Source organism: Bacillus rossius, chromosome 13 (assembly GCF_032445375.1).
Source record: "Bacillus rossius redtenbacheri isolate Brsri chromosome 13, Brsri_v3, whole genome shotgun sequence".
Taxonomy (NCBI): Eukaryota; Metazoa; Arthropoda; class Insecta; order Phasmatodea; family Bacillidae; genus Bacillus; species Bacillus rossius.
Genome location: NC_086340.1, coordinates 15,612,171 through 15,638,174, shown reverse-complemented (window position 1 = coordinate 15,638,174; position 26,004 = coordinate 15,612,171). Strand labels below are relative to the sequence as shown.

Here is a 26,004-nt window from a genome sequence, read left to right as displayed (position 1 = left end):
CTTGTACATGTTATTTAAAAGATTCATATTTACAGCATCTGCAGCACAGTAACTATTTGCGTATCACATATGGTCTAAATGTGACAAAAATAAATTACATCAAAGAGTTTGCATGCAACACTCAGCAAATCTTTGCAATAAATTTATCTTATTCGCTATTAATTATAAATGCCATCTAGCGGCGGGCAATGAAATTCACATTTCCAACAATGCACACGGACTTTCAGCCCAGCATTTCTCCACTCGTATTTAGCATACGTAATCATTAATATTTGTAATTATCTATCAAATATAGGCGATTCGTGTTCTTGGTGAAATAACATTGTTGATATAATACAGAGTGTCTAATATAACAATATACAGAGACATTTCATTTGCAATTTCTGCTGTCAGCGCTTCAACGTATAACCTACCTACTTATAATAAAACTGTTTAGGGTGAAATTAAAATTTATAAAATAATTAGAAAAAAGCCATCTACAATCTTTGTCACTCAAAAAAAAATTATTTTTAAATTAAATTGAAGTCTGTTTATCTGTTTGTTCTGGCATCAATAAAAAAAACCTTTTGTTCGAATTTTGATGTAAGTTTTATTAGTTAAATATTTAGCTAACTTAAACACTAAGACTTATTGGCAGATTTTTTTTTGTAGTAATGCCCTTTGGAATTTTATTCCTATTTAATTCTTTTGTGGTCACTTAAATTTATTCTGCTAAAATTATCAATAAACAGCAAATATGAAATTTATTTGTATAGCTATATATTTTTTTGTCAAATAATTTTTTTATCGGTTAATATACAACAGAAAATGTTTTTCGCATAACCGGTCCCCTGTGGGTTGATTACGAGCACACACCTTGCGTTATAAATCGCGGTAAACAACGAAGGCTGTGGAGAATAACGCAAGAAGCAACGTGATTACGAAGACATCATTTTTCGTTAAACACCGAATATTGATGACGTTGTGACGGTATATACCGCAACTTTAGAGTACTAGCACACATTAAAGGCGTTATTTATCGCAAAGAATCTTCGTTATATTCCACGAGTATTGCTGTTGGTGAAACGAAACGACGAAGGTATGTGATATCATTATTATTTAAAATAAGTTCCTTTTGATATCTGAAAACGAAATTATAGTGGCACAATATAATTTTAAATAGAGTCGAGAATGATATACATAAAGCCGTAAAATTAAACATAAAACACTAATGTAAGGTTCGAGTTATTGTGATTATTTTTATCACGTGAACGTTAACGCCGATTCTGTTTATTGGTTTATTTAGCACATGGACATTATTTTTAACGATCTACAGTGGTGTTTGCATGGCAACACGCAGGACTTGCCACAGCACTTGCGCGAAATATTTAACCACATCTTTAATAAAAACCACTAAGAAATGCGAAAATCAAAAATTAAAATGCTTAATTTAAGAATTTAGTATATTGAAAAAAAGTCAATTAATACTCTTTGCAACAAAATAGATATAGTTGACTGACTAAACAGACTCTTCAAGAAACATGTTAGTTTTTCAAATGTTGCTTGTCCTCTGACGTCATGGATTCGTACTGCAGCTAAGCGATAACACAGAAAATAACGAAACACGTATCGCAAGGTGGTTCATACTCAACGTTTGCTGTACGTGTTTCGTTAGCGCGTGAAGAATGACGAAAGTTCTCGCTGGTGTTCATAATCAACCCGCTGGATGCCTTACAAACTCCTAGTTTACGTTAAGGTTTTTTTAACTTAATTTATCGTGATGAACCTGCAGCCGAAATTTGTCGTTCGAATTTAGACTCATCACTAGGGGCAGGCATTCTTCGCGAAAAAAAAAAAAAATTGAACGCATGTTAGACTGCAACAATGTATACCCGCAAAAGCGGTTTCCTTGTTGTGATTGGCGGCCGTCTGCGGGCGAAGTCGTTGCCTTGTTTGACCGAGCCACTCAGGACGCGTTTGCTTCCGCGCTGAATTACTGTGATTAGTGTATCTCGGCAGTATACATGTACCTGAAGGAAACTCACCCAATCACAAAACACAGACGATGCTACAGTGTTTTGACTTTCAACTGGTCTCGGAATCTTTTCGCGAAAATGCATGGCCCTACTCATCATTAGAGCCACGGAATTTTCGCACATTCATTTAGTCGTAAGCTAGAATGCAAACCTCCACACTGTCGCACTTTGTTCATGATTGGACCGCAGTTATCTGGACACGCCCCTCTACGACCGTGATCCAACGATGTCCAGCTAGGAGAGAAGTAAGCGAATCAGGTAGTGCCAAATAACAAGGATAAAAATGTTCTCGCTAAGAATCAACCAATGGGAAAGTAAACATGGGTCGAGCAAACCTATAACTTTGAATTCTATCCTGAGGCCAGAGGAATCCACGAAATTTCCCGGACTCTACTCATCATGTATAGATAGATAAGTAAATGGATAGGTAGCTAGATAACTGCGCAACTTGGGGCGCGAATTCCCTTGCGGTGCCACTCTTATTACGGCGTCCCTCTCCTGACTCGTTGAGTGGTATTTACTCTCTCAGACAAGGCCGTCTGTGGCCTTCGACTTTGATCATATATACTGTATAGAAGTCGCCAGCCCAGGTTAAAACTTCTAATACGGTTTGAGGTAGTTGGTTAATTCACCGCCGCAGTCGCCACCATCTCTAGGGGCATAGACTTGTGGTGGTCCCTAGCGGACAAGTGTCGAACTCTTCAAACACCCCTTCCCCCTCCTGTTGAACGAACTTGAGCTGCAGTGAATGATTGATGGGGGGTGCGGGGAATGACAGCGGGCGACAGGGCTGCGCTCTAACGTGTAAATAACAACTAAGACGATACAGGGCGTTACGGCAGCGCACTGCAGCGGTGAAGTTCCCAAGCTGCTCATCTTACGCTTTTGAAAAACGTAGAGTAAATCCTATCCACTCGCGACTTCTATACAGTATATATATTCAAAGCCTTCGACGTGAGCCGACCTGCTTCTGCCTTGGAGGCTCAGCGCACTGACCGTTTGGGACCAGTTAAGGGGCCCGCCTCGTCAGGGGTGTATGTGTGTTAGTGAGGCGGGATGATAAGCGCGACGCTCGCTGGTGCTTCCAGCGCGGTATAGCCTCTAAGCGCAAGTCTCTGAACTGGCGCGCATTCGTCTCTTGGTCACAGGATAACTGTGAAATTTGAGCGGTGACCGTAACATTTTATGGCGGAGAAATGAAGATAAAGGTGTTATGCAAGCCCCTTAAGTGCTTTCAAGAATCTGTACTGATTGTTTTATGCCTAAAAATTACTCTGAAAACACTCGTTTTAGGCATTTTAACGCTTTTAAAAATACAGTTTAAAAACTTAATCCGAAATTAAAAGTACTTTTCGGTCCTCAGCGAACTCTTAAATGCTATTCTTAAATAGGCCCCACTTGGATATCTTGAGTAGTTTTGAAATCGCGTTGTTTTTCCTGAAGCTCTGCACACCGTATGTGTGCCCAGGTAGGCGGGCCCCTTAAGGTGCCCGCCTCGTCAGGGGTGTAAGCGTGTTAGTGAGGCGGGATGATAAGCGCGATGCTCGCTGGTGCTTCTAGCGCGGTGTCGCCTCTGGACTGGCGCGCAGTCTTATCGTCGTGCACAGGACAACTATGAAATTTGAGCGGTGACCGTAACATTATGTGGCGGAGAAATGAAGATAAAGGTGTAATGCAAGTACCTTAAGTGTTTTCAAAACTGTACTGGTTGTTTTTATGCCTTAAAAAATTACTCTGAAAACATGAGTTTTTAGCCATTTTAACTCTAATAAAAATACAGTTTAAAAACTTAATCCAGAATCAAAAAATATTTTTCGGCCCTCAGCGAACTCTTAAATGCTCTTGGTCCTCAGAATATGGCATTTAGAAGGAGTAATTTCGTGAATGGAACGGAAGTCGATTGGAACGGAAATGTCTGTGGAAGTCTCAAATATCTCGAAAAAATTGAGGATCCAATTTATTTTTCCGTATAAACGTTTTCCGTGCACATCGCAGGATTTACACTGTGCATATTTATTTAAAAAAAATAAAACTTTATAATAGTACAACTATCATTCAATACTTTATTTTATAATTTATAGTCATAAAAAGAAATAATGACAACTAAAAAAAAAAACAGAATCCTGGCATTACAAATTTGAAAAACCTCAGTTAACATTGAAATGTAATGATAGCGCAGCGCACTTCATATTCGACGCCATGATAAATAATATAATCTCGTGAAGAAAATTTTTACTGTTAAATATTAAACCTTTTTAGTCAGTTCTATACGGTTAAGTTTTGCTTGTTTGGCGTAAATACGGACTAATTTCTGTCGTTCGAACAGAAAATAAAAATTTGTCTGCAAACATGTACTTAGTGTTGTTATATGTGTTATAAAACGTTTCAGGTTAACATATTAGTAGGGACCGAAAAAATTAGCGGGTTCAATGACTTGTAGGATGAACTCCATAGTTCTACGTACACTAGGTCAAATGTCACCCACTCATTGGCTGCTGTCCTGTGAGATGTTCCAGGGTATCAGCCTGTGATTCTATAGAGCTTTGGTTGGATGTTTCTCATTGGCCCAGAGTCATCCAGGTGAGTTGTGAACCAATAGCAGAGGCAGCACTGAGGTATAACGATTTGTATTTTAGCCTATCGCGAAATGAATTCGCGAATTTTTCCGGTCTCTACGTATTAGTAATTTCGTATAAGTACAACGTCTAAAGATTGTACCTAAGAACTAGGGCCATGAAAATTTCACGAAAAGATCACGAGAGTAGCTGGAAGTTAAAACACTGTAGCATCGGCTGTGTTTCGTGATTGGGTGAGTTACTTTGAGGTGCATGTCGATTGTTAACAACAACCAATCACACTAATTCAGTGTGGTAGCAAACTCGTCCTTAGTAGCTCGTGAAGAAAAGGAAATGACTTCTCTCGCAGACGGCCGCCAATCACAAGGAAGAAACCGCTGGTTTAGATATACCTTGTTGCAGTCTAGTAGGCGTTCAGATTTTTGCGCGAAAAATTCCTGCCCCTACTAAGTACACAAACACTTTATTTTTAAATGTCTTTCTTTATCATTTTGAATAGAGGAGGGACCCAGGTGTAGTGCTGAGGTAGGGTGAGGGGGTGGGAGGTGGTTCGGCGTGTCACCGTTAGTGGTTGTCACCTTCAGAGGTCAGCCGCGGGCGCGCTCAAGGTCACGGCGGTCCATCCAGCTCTCTCCGTCCTCGGCGGCGACCAGCTCCCATCTCGCCCGGCGAGATCAAAGACATGTGCAGCGAAACATATTATATATGGCATTAAATAGTTCGGCACATTCTGTCATCCGGCCCAAATCGTCATAGAGACCGGAAAATTTTGAGAATTCATTTCGCGATAGGGTATAATACAAATCGTTATACCTCAGTGCTGCCTCTGCTGTTGGTTCACAACTCACCTGGATGACTCTGGGCCAATGAGAAACACTCGACCAAAGCTTTATCGAATCACAGGCTGCTACGCTTGGACCGTCTCACAAGACAGCAGCCAATTAGTGGGTGGCATTTGACCGAGTGTACGTAGAACTACGGAGTTCATCCTAGAGGTCATTGAACCCGCGAATTTTTCCGGTCCCTACAAATCGAGCTGCTCGAGTACGTGTTTTTTAAAAACTTTTGGTAGAAGTAATTTCGTGCATGGAATGGAAGTGGCGGTGAAATGGAAAATGTGTAACCGCGATGCTGCCGTCTGTGGAGGTTATGGCTCAAAACAATATTTTCACAAAACATAAAAGAACCTTTTTTAGTGTATTTTAACAATACGGGCAGTATTTTAATAAAATTTCCAGGTCGGAAGTAAGGTTCAAAGCTAGGGTTTAGTTGTTTTTTTTTTTTTAAGTCTTTTTCGCATTTTGTCGTGGTCGTTTCAACATGTAGTTTAAAGTTTCGGTCTGCAAGTAGTAAGGTTCAAAGCTAGGGTTTAGTTGTTTTTTTCCAAGTCTTTTTCGCATTTTGTCGTGGTCGTTTCAACATGTAGTTTAAAGTTTCGGTCTGCAAAATAAAATGATAAAATTTTTATGTAATATGAAGACCCCTATTATTGATAGTAATACCTACCCTACAAGGACTTTTTTTTAATGACAGTGGCGAGTGTAATGCAAGAGGTACAGAGCAATATATAATTTTATTGACAGTAAAATAACAAAACAGTTTGCGTACAAATAGTGAACTTTTCGTTTTATAAATGACAATGCATTCGTACAGAAGTGTTGCTCTGAGCAAGGCGGAACCGCTCTGCGAACACAAAATAGGCAGATGTTGGTAGGGCTAACAGTAAGTGATTACCCTTAAACTTGCTGTGCAAAGAGTGTGTGTGTGTGCGTGACGAAACAAGCTGCGGTTTCACCTGTTACACTGTTATTTCCGAGCGTAGCTTTGAATTGGCAAAGCTCCTTCGAATGCAACTAAACACAACTATTCAACAGTCAAAAAAACCATCAACAAATAATGACATGCACATAGAAACCATACCGCGCCGTAGCTTGAGTTCGTTCAGTGTTTCTGTTTTAATTTTTTTTAAGTATTAACTTGCCTCGACATGTTATGTAAGGCCCACAGCCAGAAACTTCGACACATTAAACTATTAACATATTCATAAAAATCGCATGTTTTTGCGGTCACCAATTACAAGGAAACAATCGCACTCGATGACTGTGATTGGTGTGCTGACCGTAGAATTGCGACTGAAATAAACCCAGCAAACCAGGAAACACACGCAAAATGCTACACAGTTTTAACGCTCAGCTATTCTGAAAATATTTTTAGCGATGAATACGTGGCCCTGCCAGTAAGTTTATTTTATACGAATCACATAATGTGTGTGACCTTTGGATTGCAATCTTTTTATTTGACAAATGTAGCTCAGGTGTAAAGTCGTACACAGAATTTTTTTTTTTCAAATGGATAGAAAAGTATCAAATTAAAAGTTTAGAAATAGCCCTTAAATAAAATAATGACGAAGAAACGGGAAAAAAAATCAACATGGCGTGTAATACCTAGCCTTTACGTAACAACACTATTAAATATTCTACCGTAAATTTACAAAGAAATCTGGCTACAAATATCCAGGAATCTTCGTAGGTTATTTTTTTAAATTTCGTTTACTTTCTTTGAGTATGATTACACAAGAATAATTTTGGTAAATCAACCAAACATTTCATAACTTGTTAATTCTACAGCGGGAAAAAAATACTTCTTCCACGTAACTGCTTACAATTGAAAAATTGGTTATTTGAATTATTTAAGTATTCTTAGTTTCTTAGAGATGCATTATTCGTAGAAAAGTCCGTGCATTTACTGTGATTTCTAAGAGTGAATGTTTATTTTTTTCCCTTCTTCTTCTCGCCCCCCCCCCCCCCCCCCCCCCCCCAACACACTCCTCGTTTTCCGTCTCCCCTAGCCACAGCAGCCGGAGCTTATGGAACTAACCATGGGGGTGAAACTCTATTTGCCGAGACTGAGACCTAGGTTTTTGAAGTAGTTTCGGGCCCAACCGCTAGATAGCAACTTTCATAATATATTTATGACATGGCTACATTGACTGTGAGAATTAATGCAGGCTTATCAGGCACACGAACCAGTGAAAATTAATTCTCTTTATTTTTGGTTGCCACATATTTTTATTTTGCATTTTCCTTCTCATTTATATCGAACATACTTTTTTTTATTACGAAACACTAATAAGTTTTTTTCTCCTTTACTAAGAAATTACTTGTCAAGTAGTTAAATTAACACTATAAACCTAAAACTGTAGATTACTATATTTGTTTTTCATTTTTCCATGTACCTTTCTTTTTTAATAAAGATGAATTTTTGGTGAGGACTCCCCTAGTGGGAGACCTCATTGATATTCCCTATAAAAAAAAACATCTGGTCCAAGGTTTTTTTTTGCTAGTAGTTATGGGAGAACCCAAAAGATAGCGTTGCATGTCGTGCAATACATTGGTCTCATTTTCCACTGCAAGAGTGGCACGTCTATATCTCCCTCCTTGTTCTATGGAACTAGCCCAGAGTGTGTTGTTTCAGCCAGTCTACATCCCCATCTCGAGGGTCGGCAAGCACGTGGACTGGTCGCAGCTGCCCGAGGACCTGGGAGGCACCTGGTGCTACAACCACAGCCAGTGGATACAGAACCGCATAGTGAGTGCTGATCAGGGGTTACACCTGCGCGAACATGCACAGCGTCCCTGAAGTAAACGACCATACGCACACTGTTAAAATTAAAATTCCCACCTTGAATTCACGAAAGAACGCCGGGTACAAATCGCCCAGAGATCCTCCGTTGAAATTATGGCACTAAGTTAACGTATTTCAAACTTGAATCAACAATATAAATATTATTATAATAATCTTGTTGAATATACAGCAAAAAAAAAACTGTACTGTGTGCACAGTGTCTGTGAACTCAACGTCAATACGCACACTGTTAAAATTTTCCACTTTGAATTTACGGTTGAACGCTGGTTACAAATTGAGACAAAAAAATTGCGTATTCATTTCACGATAGGCTAGAATCACGCTGCTCCAACGATTTGACTCAATTTGCCTGAAGGACTCTGAGCCAATGGAAAACACTCGAAAAGAGAAGTATCGAATCACAAGAACCCCAGTTGACAGCAGCCAATGGGCGGATGTGATTTGGTCGAGAACATAACAGATCGTGGGAGTCCATCCGAGAGGTCTTTGGAACCGCTAAAAATCTTCCCGGTCCTCGTCCAGACACTGAACGTTCGGAAACGCTGCCACGAAATGTTTACGCGGCAGTTTTCCCTGGACGGTTGCACTGACGGGTATGTGTGCTAGTACCCCGAAGTGGATGTGTGTATGTTGTTGTTGTTCCGGCAGTACCTCGAGTCGTTCGTGAAGGACGCCGAAGTGGCCATGTTCGAGCTGGAGAAGCTGCGCCAGAGGCTGACCAGCTTCAAGCCAGGGATGCGCATCAGCAGCGTCGACGAGACGCTCTCCTTCAACGCGTCCATGTTCCAAGGCGTCGGCGACCTGACGCGCAAGGTGCTGCAGGCAGGTAAAAAAAAAAGGATCACCCTCTCCCCCACCCCCTCCCCAGCTCAACTCCTTTTCTTTTTGAGTAACATCTTAGCTCACAGTACCAAGCATTAGGTAGGAGTAATTTCGTGAATGCAACGAGAATGTGTAACAACTGTGCTGCCATTTGTGGCGGATGGCGCGAACCACATTATGGTATTAACGGTTTAGTGAATTTTTTTAACGAGATAGGCTGCATTTTAATAAAAGTTCCTTGTCTAAAATCAGATCCAAGTCTTTTGCGCTTTTATCGGAGCCGTTTCATCATAGAGTTATTAAAATGTCGGTCTGCTAATCAAATGACTCAATAGTCGACGTACTTGCTCCGGCAACGAATTCTAGCGGTGGTTGCGAAAACTGCGTGTGATTCGCGTCAATAAATGTAGTTTGTAAAAAAAAATTCTTTTTGCGTATATTTATTATGCTTGGCATTATATTTACGAATTCTATGTTAAATTTCGTGTCCAAGTCTCGCATAAGTGTATTTGCAACATGAGGGCAGGAAGAATGGTATGTGTGTAAATTGGGTCGACGTGGTTCCAACCTTTGCAAGTTACAACTTGCCACGACACATTGCGGGCGCAGGCAGTATAGATTGTTTGTTGTTTGGGTCTTAGTGGTTCTAGACAGTGCAGGTTACGACTTGCCATGACAAGTTGGGGGGCAGGCAGGATGGAATGTTTGTAGTTTGGGTCTTGGTGGTTCTAGACATTGCATGTTACTACTTACCATACACATTGCAGTGCAGGTAGGTTGTAATGTTTGCAGTTTGGGTCTTGGTGGTTCTAGACATTGCAGGTTACGACTTGCTATGACACGTTGCGGTGCAGGCAGTATAGAATGTTTGTAGTTTGGGTCTTGGTGGTTCTAGATGTTGCAGGTTACGACTTGCCCTGAAATTCTGAGGGGCAGGCAGGATTGAATGTGTGTAGTTTGGGTATTGATGGTTCTAGAAATTGCAGATTACTACTTACCATACACATTGCAGTGCAGGTAGGTTGAAATGTTTGCAGTTTGGTTCTTGGTGGTTCTAGACATTGCAGGTTACGACTTATCGTTCACGTTGCGGGGCAGGCAGGTTGTAATGTTTGCAGTTTGGTTCTTGGTGGTTCTAGATGTTGCAGGTTACGACTTGCCATGAAATGCTGAGGGGCAAGCAGGTAGTTTGAGACGAGATGGTTCCAGCCCTGGCAGGTTACGACTTGTCACGGCACGTCGCGGGGGGGGAGGCAGGCAGGTTGTAACTTGTCCGCACCGCGCGCAGGTCAGGACCTGCTGCAGCGGCACGGGGGGGACGGCGGCCGGCGGCCGGGCCGCGAGCCGACCGCCCCGCAGGACGTGCTCGACAGCCTGGACCGCGTGGAGCGCCTGCTGGAGATCGTGCGCGGCCGGCTGCAGCTGGCGGAGGAGGCCCGCCTCGCGGCGGAGCGCGTCGTGGCGGGCGCCCGTGAGCTCAGCAGCCTCGAGGACGGCGTGGCGCGCGTCACCGACTGGATCCTGGGGCCCGCCGAGACCATGCTCAACGGCCAGAGCGAGGTCGGCTTCGACATCGTGTCCGCGGAGGAGCTGCGGCTGGAGCACGAGGCCCTCGAGTTGCAGTGCCGGGTATTCATAAGCATATCTTACACACGCCGTTCTTTTATAAAACAAACCACGAAATAGTTTGAAAAATTACAAGAAAGTTATTTTACTTTGTACAACAATTGCCAAAATATTATTTTCTTATATAAAATTAATTTTTGAGATAATACTGATTACCTATTTATTATTAAAATTGACTCAAGCTGTTCTATTTTATTTTATGTTTCATTCAACCACAATTTTCCAAATCATGAAATATAAATTGAATATTCCCAATTTGGTCTTTATTTGGTTTTATTGGGTTTATCAAAGTGCACAGTTAATACTGGAAAGCAATTATGGGAAAGGTTTACAAATAACTTTAACCCTTCCAAATCTTGACACAATATATTAGAAAGTAATAAAGATCGCAGGCTTTCGCGGCCATTGTATTGCTTCTGGGTTTTAGCCGCATCCAAGGCGAATATATCACCGACGTTTCTGTCAAAATTGCAGTCTCCATCATCAGGACAGTAGTTACCTAAGCAGGTAATGTCGACCGAAACCCCGCTTGGCTTCTAGGTTGTAGGTAACCGCTGGCTCGATGATGGCGACTGCAATGTCGACCGCAAAGTCGGTGATATATTCGGCTTCGACGCGGCTACAACCCAGAAGCCAAGCAACTTCACGTCGGAAGGTGTTGGAAGCGAAAGACCAGCAGTGTGAGGACGATCACCGCGACAGCGCTGCCGTCGGTCACGTGTCTGCAGGAGACGTACGGGCACTACGCCGAGCTGCTGCACAAGATCGACACCTTGCCGCAGGCCGACGTCCCGCTGCCCGAGGACCTCAAGTCCCAGCGGGACTTCATGGACTTCGTGTGCCGCAGCTTCGCCACCCGTCTGGAGCGGCGAAGAAATGTGCTCATCACGTCGCTCAGGTTCTACCGGCTGGTGGCCGAGGTGGGTGGGCCGAGCGGGGACTCGGCAGTAGGTCAACAAACCCTTGACCGAAAGGCTGACCGAAAGACACTTGATCAAAAGGCATTATACCGAAAGGCACTAGACCGAAAGGTATTATACTGAAAGCCACTTGACCGAAAGACACTTTATCAAAAGGCATTAGACCGAAAGAAACTTTCCCGAAAGTCACTTGGACGAAAGGCACTAGACCAAAAGGCACTAAACCGAAAGACACTTGACAGAAAGGCACTTTACCGAAAGGCACTAGATCGAATGACACTTGATCAAAAGGCATTATACCGAAAGGCTTTTGATGAAAGGCACTAGACCGAAAGTAGTAACTCCGAAATTTCGTACAAATGACTTTCGGTTGAGTGCCTTCTCCCCAGCCGAGCATCGCTGTAACTGCTGAGAGTGGTTTGTGGGTGTGTGTCCCGTTCCAGGTCATTATTTCATTTTAATGTTTAACACTATTAAACTCACCGTTTTTTTCGTGTGGCCTAATTTCAAAAAAAAATTATAAAAATATTTGTAGTGCATCCTTTTTGCACGATTAGCTGACAAAATTGCATTTTTAACATTTTTATTCATTCTTACATTACATTGAAGACATAGACAGACACTGGTAAATAAAGGTACATTTTCAATGCATGAGCACGCGTGGTCAAATATTAGAGTACCCTAAGAATTTCATATCCCTCTCATCTGTGAAGATTCACTATTAACGCGCATAGCATCCACGCAACTATTTTTTATTTTCCAATACACTGAGTTCTTTATCATGGCACTTTAGTACTGCACAACAAATTAATAAATATTCTGAACAAAGATAATTCATTTAACAGTCTATTTAATTGGCGAGTGAAGTAGGAAAGAGAGGGGTGAAGCTTAGTAGTGGAGTACATCATCCCTCCTTAAGCACTAGCTAAAAAAACAAGCAATTAAATTAGTGAAATATCTACACAACTAAGCTTGTAGTCATTAGCATGAATAACAAGGATTTATTATTTAAATAAATATAGTAACATAATATTCCTTCCATAACACTAAATAAATTCTGGTACAGCAATATTTAGGCCAGTCAATGAAAATAGTTTGGATTTAAAAGATAAGAGAGAACTAAAACCTTTGCTCGAAACCATCAACTTTCTGCTCTGAATTCATTCAAACTGAAACAGTCGAAAAATTGGGTACGCACCACCACTTCCACACCAACGTCAGTAGTTTTAGTTTTATTGTTAAGGGTCTTCAGTGGTCATTATCGCTAGTATGTTGAGCTGCAATAGTAAGAATCACGGCTTCAGTTACAATTCCCTCTCACCGAGTTCGGTAGACAAGTGGTCGGTTCGGAGAACACTTATAATCATGGAGGTTCAGTACCTTTAAGCATCCGTTCATAATCATTTAACAAAGAAAAAACACTATTATAACATAACAATAATTTTCTTGTCATGAAAATTCTTTCTTTAGTATGATGATGGCCTGGAAATGGGCTCGAGGGTAAAATTCCTAGCAAACTTTAATAAACCTACAATTATTTTAGGGCACGCAAGTGACAAATGTCAAGAAGTTGGTTATTTTCAGTAAATGGTATGCTGTGATGTAGTTAAAGTAACTTTTTACTTCACCAAAACACTGATAAAATGGTGCTTACCCAAGCCTGATGACAGTTGATAAGTATAATTTTTAAATTTTCCGTCGTTAAACACTGCCACTGCCATAAAATAACATATTTTACATTGTTTTGAATTTATCGCGTACTCATGAGTTGAAAACAGACCTTTAGTTACCGGTGTCTGTTTATGTTTTCTATGTACTCTAAGAAAACTTTTCATGGAGGTTAACATCAGATGGACAAAAAAATTTAATCTTCACTCAGTATCCATGTACTACATTGTCGCAAAGCTTGAACATTTAATCTTTTCGGTCACATGTCACTTAGTGCTACTGGGAACAGTCGGCCATGGTACGAAATGCGAGTGAACGCATCCAATATAAAGGAAAAGTGTCTGTATGTGTAGGTATCGAGAGCGTAACAGACTGCGCTCATATCTCATGCGAGTATCGTCCTAAACTTGCTAACTTTAGGCATACTCGCTTGTTTGCAGGGGGAAAAAACTATCATAAGTTTGAGTTTTGAAAAATGTTCATAACAGCATACATGGGCACACACGCCTGAACAAATTTGTAGTCAAGCTGATGCTTCCTTCGTGAATACTTGCCAAAGCATTCTGTACCAAATATTTGGGTTGTTGTAGTACTTCGAGATGACGAGCGAAGTGTTCGAGTACGTACATTTTGTACAAGATATTTTGGTTGTTGTAGTACTTCGAGATGTCGAGCGAAGTGTTCGAGTACGTACATTTTGTACAAGTTATTTTGGTTGTTGTAGTACTTCGAGATGACGAGCGAAGTGTTCGAGTCGCTGGTGAAGTCGAACCACGTGGAAACCTTCGAGTCGGCCAGCACCACGCTCAGGAAGCTCCAAGAGAGTCAGATCAGCATAGGTAAGCACGTGAGCACAGCACCCACAGCCCGGCACAGATCCAGAGGCGGGTCATGCTCGAAAGAGGTTCCCGGTCTTGTGTGCTGACATTGTCCACCAATGTCACGTGCCCAGATCAAATAATAATTTCATGTCTAAATCATAAAGAGTCAGTTTTATTGGCTAGAAGGCCTGTGTGTATTTTGACTCACTGAACCAGACATGTAATATGTTTTCGTAAAAAAAAAGTACTAATTTTGTCGGAATCGAATTAAGGTTTTGACTTACTAATGCTATGAAATTATATATATAAAGCATAGGCGTATTTTGTGGAATTTTTGGGTAAAGGCGGTAATGCCTATTTCTTGAAATCCTTTGTTTTGTAAGGTGTAAGTAATATAAAACTGTTTTTATGTGCCTAATGAGTCAGGAAGAGTAGACATTAACCAGCATGACAAGTCCAACTTTGTCTCATTATTGACAGCAAAATATATTTTTAGCTTTTTATGTTTGTTAATTTTATCCAGTTACTCAAATATATGAACCATCTATTCATTATTTTATTTCTGCTTGGCACATCATCTAGTTTTTAAGCCATGCAGGATGTCCAGTGACAAGTATGACTTAAAAAAAAAGTGTTTTAACCTAATTTGCTGTTAAAATTCTCTGGTGGAGGATCACCGAAATGCTCAGGCTCCTCGAAAAGGCACCCCTCCCAAATATTAGGACCTCGCAGAGTCTATAGCCGCCAGTGCGTTGTTGCAACTATCTCGTCGTTGTCAGCCTACTGTGCTCGTCAGTGTTGATGGGTTTCGGATCCTGGTGCTTTTTGTCCATTTTGAAGGTTTTTTTTTCTCGCAATTTCATTGTGACTTTTTGTATTTGGTCACCAAACGTTTATTGTTTTCTTTTCTGTTTTTAAAAACATTTAAGGACACGAGAAAAACACTAACCTTAACTGTTTACATGACCATCACATTTCATAGATAAGGTACTGCTGTGTGCTAGTAAAGTACTGTGCACTTCAAGAAAAACCATCAGGGTTCCTTCCGAAACAAACATCCAGTGTGACCCGAGAATTGCGCGTGTCCATGTAATCGTCTCAGCAAGGACTGTCCTGCCGCAGGCCTCCTGGAGCTGGAGGCGGTGCGCGAGGGAGAGAAGCTGGCCGACATGCTGTGCATGCCGGTGAAGGACGCGCTCGGCCGCGACGTAGCCGTCAACCACGAGAGCGCCATCCTCGAGGCGCAGGCGCTGCTGGCGGCCGTGGCGGCGCGCCGCGCGCTCTTCGCCGACAGCGTCTCGCTGCGCCTGCTCACGCTCGAGCAGGTGGCGCACGTGGCGCAGTACGAGCGCGACGCCTCGCAGGCCGTGCAGTGGCTCGACGACCTGTTCAAGGTCATGCTGCGCGAGCAGGGCCACGTCGGATGCAGCGTGTTCGAGATACAGGTGCAGAAGGACGAGCACCAGGCCTTCCAGGAGACCGCCAAGGTACCTCCCTCGCTGGTGGCCTTCAAGAAGACCTCCACACTCTGGACTACCGGTCTTGTCCCACACTTCTCTGGTACACACTCATTGGCCACCATACCAGAGGACCTCGTGCCTTTTATCTTCACACTCATTGATGCTCTGCAATAGGACCTCCCTCCTCTCTGAAGTACAGGTCATGTCCCACACTCCCCGGGTTCACACTCATTGGCCACCATACCAGACGATATCCATCCATTCTGTAGTATCGGTAATGCCTTTTATCTTCACACTCATTGATCCTCTGCAAAAGGACCCCCACCCTCTCTAAAGTACCAGTCATGTCCCACACTCCTCTGGTCATCACTCGTTAGCAACCATACCAGAAGATATCCATCCATTCTGTAGTATCGGTAATGCCTTTTATCTTCACACTCATTGATCCTCTGCAAAAGGACCCCCACCCTCTCTAAAGTACCAGTCATGTCTCACAAGCCTCTGGTCCTCATTCGTTGGCAACCATACCAGAGGACCTCCACCCACTCTAAACAACCGGTCATGCCTTCTATCCTCACAGTCTTATGTTCCACACTCATTGGTGCCCCTGTATCCTCACAGTTTTCTGGTCCACACTCACTAGTGCTCTGCAAGAGTGACATCCATCCACCACGAAGTACCGGTCATTTTTATTAAGTTCACGGTCACTAGTACCCAGTAAGGGACCAGAGATATATAGACTATAGTAATAAACATTATTTCAAAATGTAATAATAATAATGATGAAAATAATTTACAGTTAGCTGTTTTAACTACTTTAAAGTTTGTTTGCATGATTGCAGGTGAAAGTAGTTTATTTTTTGGGGGGAGGAAGAGGGAAGGCATGGTTGTGTGAATGAAGGAAGGGGATGTTCTCACCCTTGCAAAGAGGTACAGTGTTGTGAGGGGAGGCCATGGGTGTGAATGAAGGAAGGGGAGGTTCTCTCCCTTACAAAGAGGTAGTGTTGTGGGGGGCGACCATAGGTGTGAATGAAGGAAGGGGATGTTCTCTCCCTTGCAAAGTGGTAGGGTGGGGTGGGGGGGGTGACCATGGGTGTGAATGAAGGAAGAGGATGTTCTCTCCCTTACAAAGAGGTAGTGTTGTGGGGGGCGACCATAGGTGTGAATGAAGGAAGGGGATGTTCTCTCCCTTGCAAAGAGGTAGGGTGGGGTGGGGGGGTGACCATGGGTGTGAATGAAGGAAGAGGATGTTCTCTCCCTTACAAAGAGGTAGTGTTGTGGGGGGCGACCATAGGTGTGAATGAAGGAAGGGGATGTTCTCTCCCTTGCAAAGAGGTAGGGTGGGGTGGGGGGGGGGTGACCATGGGTGTGAATGAAGGAAGAGGATGTTCTCTCCCTTACAAAGAGGTAGTGTTGTGGGGGGCGACCATAGGTGTGAATGAAGGAAGGGGATGTTCTCTCCCTTGCAAAGAGGTAGGGTGGGGTGGGGGGGTGACCATGGGTGTGAATGAAGGAAGAGGATGTTCTCTCCCTTACAAAGAGGTAGTGTTGTGAGGGGAGGCCATGGGTGTGAATGAAGGAAGGGGAGGTTCTCTCCCTTACAAAGAGGTAGTGTTGTGGGGGGCGACCATGGGTGTGAATGAAGGAAGAGGATGTTCTCTCCCTTACAAAGAGGTAGTGTTGTGGGGGGCGACCATAGGTGTGAATGAAGGAAGGGGATGTTCTCTCCCTTGCAAAGAGGTAGGGTGGGGTGGGGGGGGGGGGGTGACCATGGGTGTGAATGAAGGAAGAGGATGTTCTCTCCCTTACAAAGAGGTAGTGTTGTGGGGGGCGACCATAGGTGTGAATGAAGGAAGGGGATGTACTCTCCCTTGCAAAGAGGTAGGGTGGGGTGGGGGGGGTGACCATGGGTGTGAATGAAGGAAGAGGATGTTCTCTCCCTTACAAAGAGGTAGTGTTGTGAGGGGAGGCCATGGGTGTGAATGAAGGAAGGGGAGGTTCTCTCCCTTACAAAGAGGTAGTGTTGTGGGGGGCGACCATGGGTGTGAATGAAGGAAGGGGATGTTCTCTCCCTCGCAAAGAGGTGGAAGTGTTGCGGGGGCCGGCGCAGGGCACGTACGAGTACGGCTGCCAGCTGCTGAGCGCGGCGCTGGCGCTGAGACGCTCGTGCAAGCTGCCGGCGGAGTGCAACACGGGCCTGGCCGAGAAGCTGTGGCGCTCCTGGAGCCGCCTGCAGGCCGTGGGGCAGGAGCAGATGACGAGGCTGCGCGTCTCCGCGGTCTTCCACCGCAGCGTGCAGGAGGTGAGCGCGAACCACGGTCCCGTTCGAGAGCTGGACCAACGACACTAGCACCCCACGGATGCACCCATTCCATTAAAATAATATTTCGAATTTATGTAAACTTTAAAAATAGACGAATAAAGTTTATAACATGACACTATTTACAGTGGTGTAGCAAGCGGGTTTCAGGTGATGGCCCCCGCCATGGCCGCCGGAGCAGAGGAGGGGGGTTTGCGTTACTGAACCCTCCCCTCTCTCTTTTTAAACCAAGATGGGGCGCCATTTTCTAATTCTAGCCAGGGGCGCCATTTTCAAATTCTGGCTAGGGGCGCCAGTCACCTTAGCTACGGCACTGACCAGATATTCTCAAACTCGGAAAACAAAAATTTTTAAAGTGTTTAAAAAATAAACAAACATGGCTACACCATCGCAGCCAAAATACTCGGTTTCTATTACTCGCACGCAGCAACGTCAAACGGAAGAGCTGGCAAATCCGTGCGGGTTAGAACAAAAAAAAAATGTTGGAGGGCAGATGAACTGAATTATTTGTATTGAAAGCTGTTTTTCGTATACTATCCTAATTGCGCTGTATTACAAATGAAATAACTACAAATAAAAATATTCATTTACCAACTAAGTTTAACAAAAAATATTTGGAATAGTGGAATTATTACACGTGGTGGCGATGTGAGGTGGTGTCGGGAAAGGTTTTTGTTTGTTTGGTTTGAAAAAAAAGGGGGAGGGAGGGGTGGAGGCAAGATGAGTTTTTTGCCCCGGGTGGAAACTAGTCTAGTTACGTCATTACGCATTCGTGTCCGTCCGCCATCCGTCCGTCCGTCATCAAGCCGAACTATTTACAATCACGGAGCTGGGAATTGCCAGGAGACAGCATGCGGTGACGTAGGTGAAGTCACTTTATAATTTCGCCATCGCCGTAATGTCACGCCCAAAACAGAGCGGAAATGGTGCTTGACCACGTCTGATGATGGTAAATGAGTGTGAATTTAGAATCTTCGTCGTTAAAAACAGACACTTACATAAAAAGAATGTCATATAAAACTGTTTCCACGCTGCAAACACTACACTTCAGTCAATGTTTTGGGCGTCTAACCAATATGGCGCAACAATTAGCTGAAGGAAAAATGTCTTCACGCAGTTAGCATGCAAACACGTGGACATGACCACCCACTGTTCACAAGCATCCGCATGTCCTTTATTTTATTTTTCAACTTGGATGCTGGGAACTTACACAAGGCTTAAATTCTAAAGAAAATTTATCTTGTAAAGGTTTACCAATTAACCTATAAGTACGCTAACCACTTATAAATTAAAAAACACAAACTTTAAATTTTTGTTTAAAATATGATTTCGAGTTAACGTGCCTTATTAACTATTATTGTGTCTCAGGCAATTTTTGTTTCGAAAATCAAACTTAAAACGTGTTCATAGGCAATTTAAAAATCATAATTCAGAAGCAGCTAAACAAATAAGCAAACTAAAAAGAACCCTTTAAAATAAAGAGAATGCCTTTCAAGCATTTTTGAGGTTATAATTTCATCCGTCCGTCCGTTCAGAGTAAACGCTAGGTAAGATTTTTTGAAGGACAGGCAGATGGAATTTTTCGAGCCATCTGATTGGCTACAGATCACGTGATTGACGGACGGACGGATGACGGACGAATGAGACGGATCATTGTGAGTCTTTCTTTATTAAAAAAAAATCAATAGCAGGAACACGTATTGTTCGTGAAGAGATTCGAGACTACACAAAAAAAAACTTAGTGTAATTTTCCAAAAGATTCGTTTAGAAACCAGTTGCCAAGAAATAGTTTGAAATACTACAAGAAAGATATTATAACTTTGTACAACATGGCTATGTTTATATTTGCATATATGAAATACATTTTTCGAGATACTTCTTATCTTACGAAAATGTTTCATTCAAGCTTAATTTTTTTAAACAATGGAAAAGATAATAAAATGTCAATGATTGGACTTGAGTAGATTACATTCAGTTTTCTGTACACTTTTATTTTTATTACGTCTAGGAGGGGCTTTGTGTTGGGAAAGGAGTGGAGATAGGACATAGGACATAGGACCACTACTGTCCGCACATTGATTCCCGGGGCTCGCATGCTAATTATACTGACTGCAGGGCTTGCGGACCGGGGAAATCCCGTCCCCAAAAGTACCGGACATTCCCGGTGCTTTCGGTACAGTAAACGAACTGGGAATTATAAATTGATCCTTTTTTTTTTGCTGTACTTATGGGACTCGACATCATTTGCATTGCGCGCTAAGGTTACTCTCAGTTGCTACTCTCCTCTGGCGAGGCGAACATGCTGGCGTGTAAAAAAGGGGGGTTAGAGGGGAAGCCTGTCGCTCTTCGTCAGTCGGTGTCCGGACTGCCCTGTGCGCTAGTGCCTGTGGTTGTCGCGGCAATACTCTTCAAAAAACGATATATTTTTATTTTAAGTTTTTGTTTTGAATAGAAAGAATGTTATTTTAAGTTAATAATTCTGTAATTTTGCATGCGTAAGATCAACTTTTTTTAAAATGTTTTTCCCTTCAACCTTGAAGACTGAGAGTAAGACTTAAGAATACAGCGATTTTTCATATTAGTAGATACTTTTTTGCAATAAAAAATGGTCTTGTTTTACTATTTGGTAATTAAAAACACGTTTTCCGTTCAAAAATAACGAGTATTACTTCAAATCACCGAATTTTGCAGCAGTAATAAAAAAACTACATATTAACGAAAGTATCAGAATTTCCCGGTTCCGTTGAAGACTAGTACCGAAATTCCCGGTTCCGTTGAAGACTAGTACCGTAATTCCTGGTCCCGTTGAAGACTGGTACAGAAATTCCCGGTTCCGTTGAAAGACTAGTACCGAAATTCGGGGTTCCGTTGAAGACTAGTACCGAAATTCCCGGTTCCGTAGAAGACTAGTACCTACCGAAATTCCCGGTTCCGTTCGAGACTAGTACCGAAATTCCCGGTTCCGTTGAAGACTAGTACCGAAATTCCCGGTTCCGTTGAAGACTAGTACCGTAATTCCTGGTCCCGTTGAAGACTGGTACAGAAATTCCCGGTTCCGTTCAAAGACTAGTACCGAAATTCCCGGTTCCGTTGAAGACTAGTACCGAAATTCCCGGTTCCGTAGAAGACTAGTACCTACCGAAATTCCCGGTTCCGTTCGAGACTAGTACCGAAATTCCCGGTTCCGTTGACGACTAGTACCGAAATTCCCGGTTCCGTTGAAGGCTAGTACCGAAATTCCCGGTTACGTTGAAGACTAGTGCCGAAATTCCCTGTCCCGTTGAAGACTGGTACCGAAATTCCCGGTTACGTTGAAGACTAGTACCGAAGTTCCCGGTACCGTTAAAGACTAGTAGCGAAATTCCTGGTTCCGTTGAAGACTAGTACTGAAAATCCCGGTTCCGTTGAAGACTAGTACTGAAATTCCCGGTTCCTTTGAAGACCAGTACCGCAATTCCCGGTTCCGTTGAAGACTAGTACCGCAATTCCCGGTTCCGTTGAAGACTAGTACCGAAATTCCCGGTTACGTTGAAGACTAGTAGCGAAATTCCCGGTTACGTTGAAGACTAGTAGCGAAATTCCCGGTTCCGTTGAAGACTAGAACAGAAATTCCCGGTTCCGTTGAAGACTAGTGCCGATGTTCCCGGTTCCGTTGAGGACTAGTACCGAAATTCCCGGTTACGTTGAAGACTAGTACCGAAATTCCCGGTTCTGATAATCGTTTGACGGTCCCGGATGACCTACTGCGGTGGTGTCGCTGAAGGGGAGCACGGGTGGTGTCGCGTGTTGCAGCACTGCGCGCAGCTGCGCGAGCTGCTGGACGCGGCCCAGGCCATCGACCAGGGCGAGGACGCCGCTAGCCGGCGCGGCTCGCTGCACCGCTTCCTCACGTCCAGGGAGCGCCTGCTGCTGGAGGTGGGCCGCATGGTGCGGCTGGGGCGGCTGCTGCGCACGCGCCTGCGCGAGCCCCTCTGCGACGAGCACGAGTGAGTCGTTCCTTCCAGCGCTGCGAGGTATTGATGTTTCTCGAGCGGACCGGGGGCGGCTGCTGAGACGAGCAGGAGTGAGTCGTTCCTGCACGGCTCTCTGGTCGAGCCTCGCGCGCGCTGCGAGGTATCGATGTTTCTCGAGGGGGCCGGGGCGGCTGCTGCAACGAGCAGGAGTGAATCGTCTCCTGCGCGGCTCTCTGGTCGTGCCTTCGGCTTGCTGCGAGGTATCGATGTTTCTCGAGGTGGTACTTGGTGCAGCTGGACCGCTTAACTTGGAGCACAAATGATTCTTTTTTTGGTGTTTGGCAACATTGTACGTCCGCGGCATACCGTAGTTGTAGGCCTAGATGCTGGCAAAACACTCTAGCGCTATGATAATCGTTTCACGAGATATCAGCTTGTTGCATTTGAACCTCTACAAATTCAAACAATAGCGTGTCCTTTTTTTTGAGTTTGGCGACACTGCGTATATTCGACGCACGGGAGTTGTAGGTTTTAACATAACGCTGGTGCTACGGCGTTCTGCAGGTATCGGAGTTTCTCGAGGTGGCGGCTTGTTGCGTGTCAACCGCTTAAATGTAGAGCACAAGAGAGTCGCTTGTGGGGTTTGCGACACTGTTCGTCTGTGGCATACCATAGTTTTAGATTTTACCAACACTCCTTAACTAAAGTGTGCTGCGAGGTATCAATGTTTCTCTAGGCGATGGCTCGTTGCGGTTGGACCTACCAACATTGAGCCCAAGTGAGTTGTTTGCGTGGTTGACAACACCGCACGTCTGTGGCTTACATTAGTTGTTGTAGTTGTTAACAACTCTCTATCCCTACGCCGTGTACTTCTGTACTTTTACAAAAGATTCATTTGCCAAGAAAGAGATCGTAATATTACAAGAAAGATATTGTAAATTTGTAAAACACGTATGGCTTTGTTTTTTTTTTTTTACGTGTGAAATACATTTTTCGAGATAATACTAAGTTTTTCCTACTAAAATTGGCGCATAATTTTATATTTTTATTAATGTTTCATTCAACTATTATTTTTTTAAAGTATGGAGAAACTTTTTTTAAATAATCAATAATTAAACTTTATTTTGTTTTATTATGCTTATTAATGTGCACAGTTAATACTGGAAAGCTATTCAGGGAACGGTTTACAGATAACTCTTAACTAATGTAGGTACTGGGACAACACAAAGCACAAATACCCGGGTAAGAATCCGAACCCAGTTGTTTTTCCTTAAATATACCTACAAATGTACAAGTATCTGTAGGTTAACATGAAAATTTCTGTTCAATTTACATAAGAAAAAAAGAACAGTAGTGTATGACCGTGTACATAGTATATTTTTTGTTTCCTTACCACCTAATGACTAACTTTTTTTGTTATTTGGTTTTATTTTTATCAAACGGTTGCTGAAGCTTATTTGTAAGTTTCTCGTTGAAAGATTTTCCTGTAAATCACCGGTAAAATCTTCCCGAATAAAAGAAACTTTTTTTAAAAATAAAATTAACATATCTATAGCTGATCACTGAACAACCGAAGGGGGCCTCCTGACACTTGAAGACGTACTCGTGAGTTGAGTGCGAGGTTGCTGCTATCTGCCGCCTATTCCCGGAGCTTACATCTTTGCCACTGCAGGCGCTCACGTCAGGCTTACTCCTCGTCTCTAAATAGACGGCAGGAGCGGAGTTCCTCCGCTGCAACAACTCCGTAATGTCCGAAGCGACGTACCGTCGATCCAGACCGACTCGAGTAGAGTCGAGTTCGAGTAGAGTCGAGTTCGAATCGCGGTTAGTCACCCGTTCGCTCACAATTCACCGTGGACAGCCCATTCCTTTCACAAGAGTGAAAGCCACTAAGCCACAGCCACAACCCGAACAGTTCCGAAGATTACCGAAGTGAAATGTTGGGTTCGGTTAGGTCCCAGTAATAAGTAATAGTTCTTTAGTGACGTGAAACATCTCAGCTCTTCTGTGCGGCATTTGGTGGAAGTAATTTCGTTAATGTGCAACAACGGTGCTGCCATCTGTGGCGAATGTAGCCAAAGGTAAATTTTATAATATTAAATGCTTGATTAATTTTAACAAGGTGAGCAGTGTTTTAATGAAATTCACAGTAGAAAATCAGGTCCAAAGTAGGGGGTTTAGAATTTTTTTCAAGTCTTTTTCTCTTTTATCGGAACCGTTTAATTGAATATTTGAAAATTTCGCTCTGGAAATGGAACGATTTGGTAGTCGACGTAGCTGCTCTGGCAGCGAATTCTAGCAGCAGTTGCGGAAACTACAAGTGATTTACGTCCAGAAATTTTGCTGAAAACACATTTTGCGTATATTTATCACGATCGGCAGTATTTCAAAGATTTATACCTTAAATTTCGTCTCCGAGTTTCTTATTAGAAGTGTATTTGCGACATAAGAACACGTGGGTTTCATCGTTACTAAGGTTAGATGTTACACATCACTCGATCGCTTTGCAACAGTATAAAAGTTTTATTTTATTAATTGTATATTCTGAATCAAACACATTACCACTGGCAAGAATCATCATTTTCCATATGGGTGACTGCACATTTCTATATACCTGTAAAATTCTCGTTTTCTTCAGCTGCCGTCACATTTCATGGGTTTTTTTTCTCCTGGGTCTACGTGTTTCGGAACGTAAAGTAAAACTGATCAAAGAACGTAACTGATGTCATCCCTTAGAAAAGGGTGGGTTAAAATACTTAATTGTGGAGTTGGCGTATCCGCAGCCACAAGAGCTCGATCGAGGCGTTTGTCATTGACTTCCAATATTTTCCACCAAAAGTTAATAGAGTTTTGTCTAACAGTTGTACAAATGCCAGGAAAATTTTCCTAATTATGATTACTTCGGTGACTTTTAATAGTTTCGGCAAAAACCTTTTAATAAAATCTGGTGGCAAGAGAGCTGATGTGATAAACTTACAGTGATATTCCTGGTGACGTGTCGTTTTACCCATTACTGTGTGTCGTGAACTCAAGCAACGCCTCGGTAAAGACAGCCTGCCTGCCAAGTCAGAATGATACCGCGGTGGTTTGCCATTGCCTTCCACGGGATGAAGTTGAAAAGAGACATCACAAACACCAAGTTTGAACCCAGGGAGAAATGATTAAAAAAAAAATTGGGTGTCTGTAAAAAGTCGGTTTACGGACGATAGTTTTACGTGAGAACGTCATAACAAAACATTGATGAAATGATTGCATACTTTTATGAATAAAATTGAATCTTTTTTTATTGAATTATCACTATTTTGTATGGATACAAAGAAAGAGTGAATTGAAATCTACAATTTAATTGATAAATTTACATTTATTTGCACTCATTAATTCAAATATGTTTATCATTTTAACGAAGGGATTATTTTAACTATAACTTTTATGCATGTTTGCTATTTAACTTCTTCCAATATGTGTTATTCTGTTAAGGATAGAACGATGATAGGAAAAGTAGGAAACGAATGGGAGTGTTTCAAGTTTAATGTGCCTCGAAAAAGTCAAATCGATGGTTGTTCCAATCGAGTGGAAGAGAGATAGATGCGGTGCAAGCGTACAAGGAGCGTAACGGGACAATGTGCGTAACGGGACACTTTTTCGTGCGTGCAGCCGGCGTTAATCAATTTATTAGACCTTGTCACGTCAAAAACCCTTCACACCCAGGAATCGGAACCGGGCCAGACAGCTGAGTCAGAAAAGTTCGTTAGTATTTCTGCCGCCTGTATATTCCGGTTGGAAAAGATCGCAACTATATCTGCCCACTGTACAAACTACGGCGCTGCGGGAGGAGAGTGTGATGGGATGGTTTAGGGAGGGGGTTAGGGAGGGAGTGAGGGAGATTATCTGGAAAGTTGGCAGCGCGGCTCAGTTCTGGTTCTTCCCCCGGCCGCTTGGGGGTGCCACCGCCTCGCCTGACCCGGCGGCGCGAGCTCCTGTGGAAGGGGGAGGGGGGAGAAGGAAGGTGGGCAGACAGTTCTCGCCGGTCGCAGCGAACCTGCGGGAGTTTCAAAGACGCGACCCGCCTCGCGTGGGGCCGCGTCTTCAAAGCAACGCGCACCATCGCAGCCGTCATGTGAGTACCTGAAACCCCCCCCCCCCCCCCTTCTTTCCAGCGACACCCAGCTGTTCCACAG

The 26,004-nt window shown here is 43.1% G+C and overlaps 1 protein-coding gene across 2 annotated transcripts in view; it reads left to right on the top strand.

Moving 5' to 3' along the window:
• LOC134538266 (titin) overlaps window positions 1-26,004 on the top strand; it is a 381,555-nt gene that overhangs the window by 56,475 nt on the left and 299,076 nt on the right. Inside the window, exons 4-11 of one of the 2 annotated variants that reach the window (XM_063379427.1) lie at window positions 8,066-8,179; window positions 8,885-9,062; window positions 10,347-10,687; window positions 11,413-11,604; window positions 13,997-14,111; window positions 15,216-15,580; window positions 17,664-17,855; window positions 21,666-21,859. In XM_063379427.1, the coding sequence (XP_063235497.1) occupies window positions 8,066-8,179; window positions 8,885-9,062; window positions 10,347-10,687; window positions 11,413-11,604; window positions 13,997-14,111; window positions 15,216-15,580; window positions 17,664-17,855; window positions 21,666-21,859 (1,691 nt within the window). Of the gene's footprint in view, window positions 1-8,065; window positions 8,180-8,884; window positions 9,063-10,346; window positions 10,688-11,412; window positions 11,605-13,996; window positions 14,112-15,215; window positions 15,581-17,663; window positions 17,856-21,665; window positions 21,860-25,766; window positions 25,944-26,004 lie in introns of those variants that run through there. The other variant, XM_063379428.1, reaches the window with a different exon arrangement.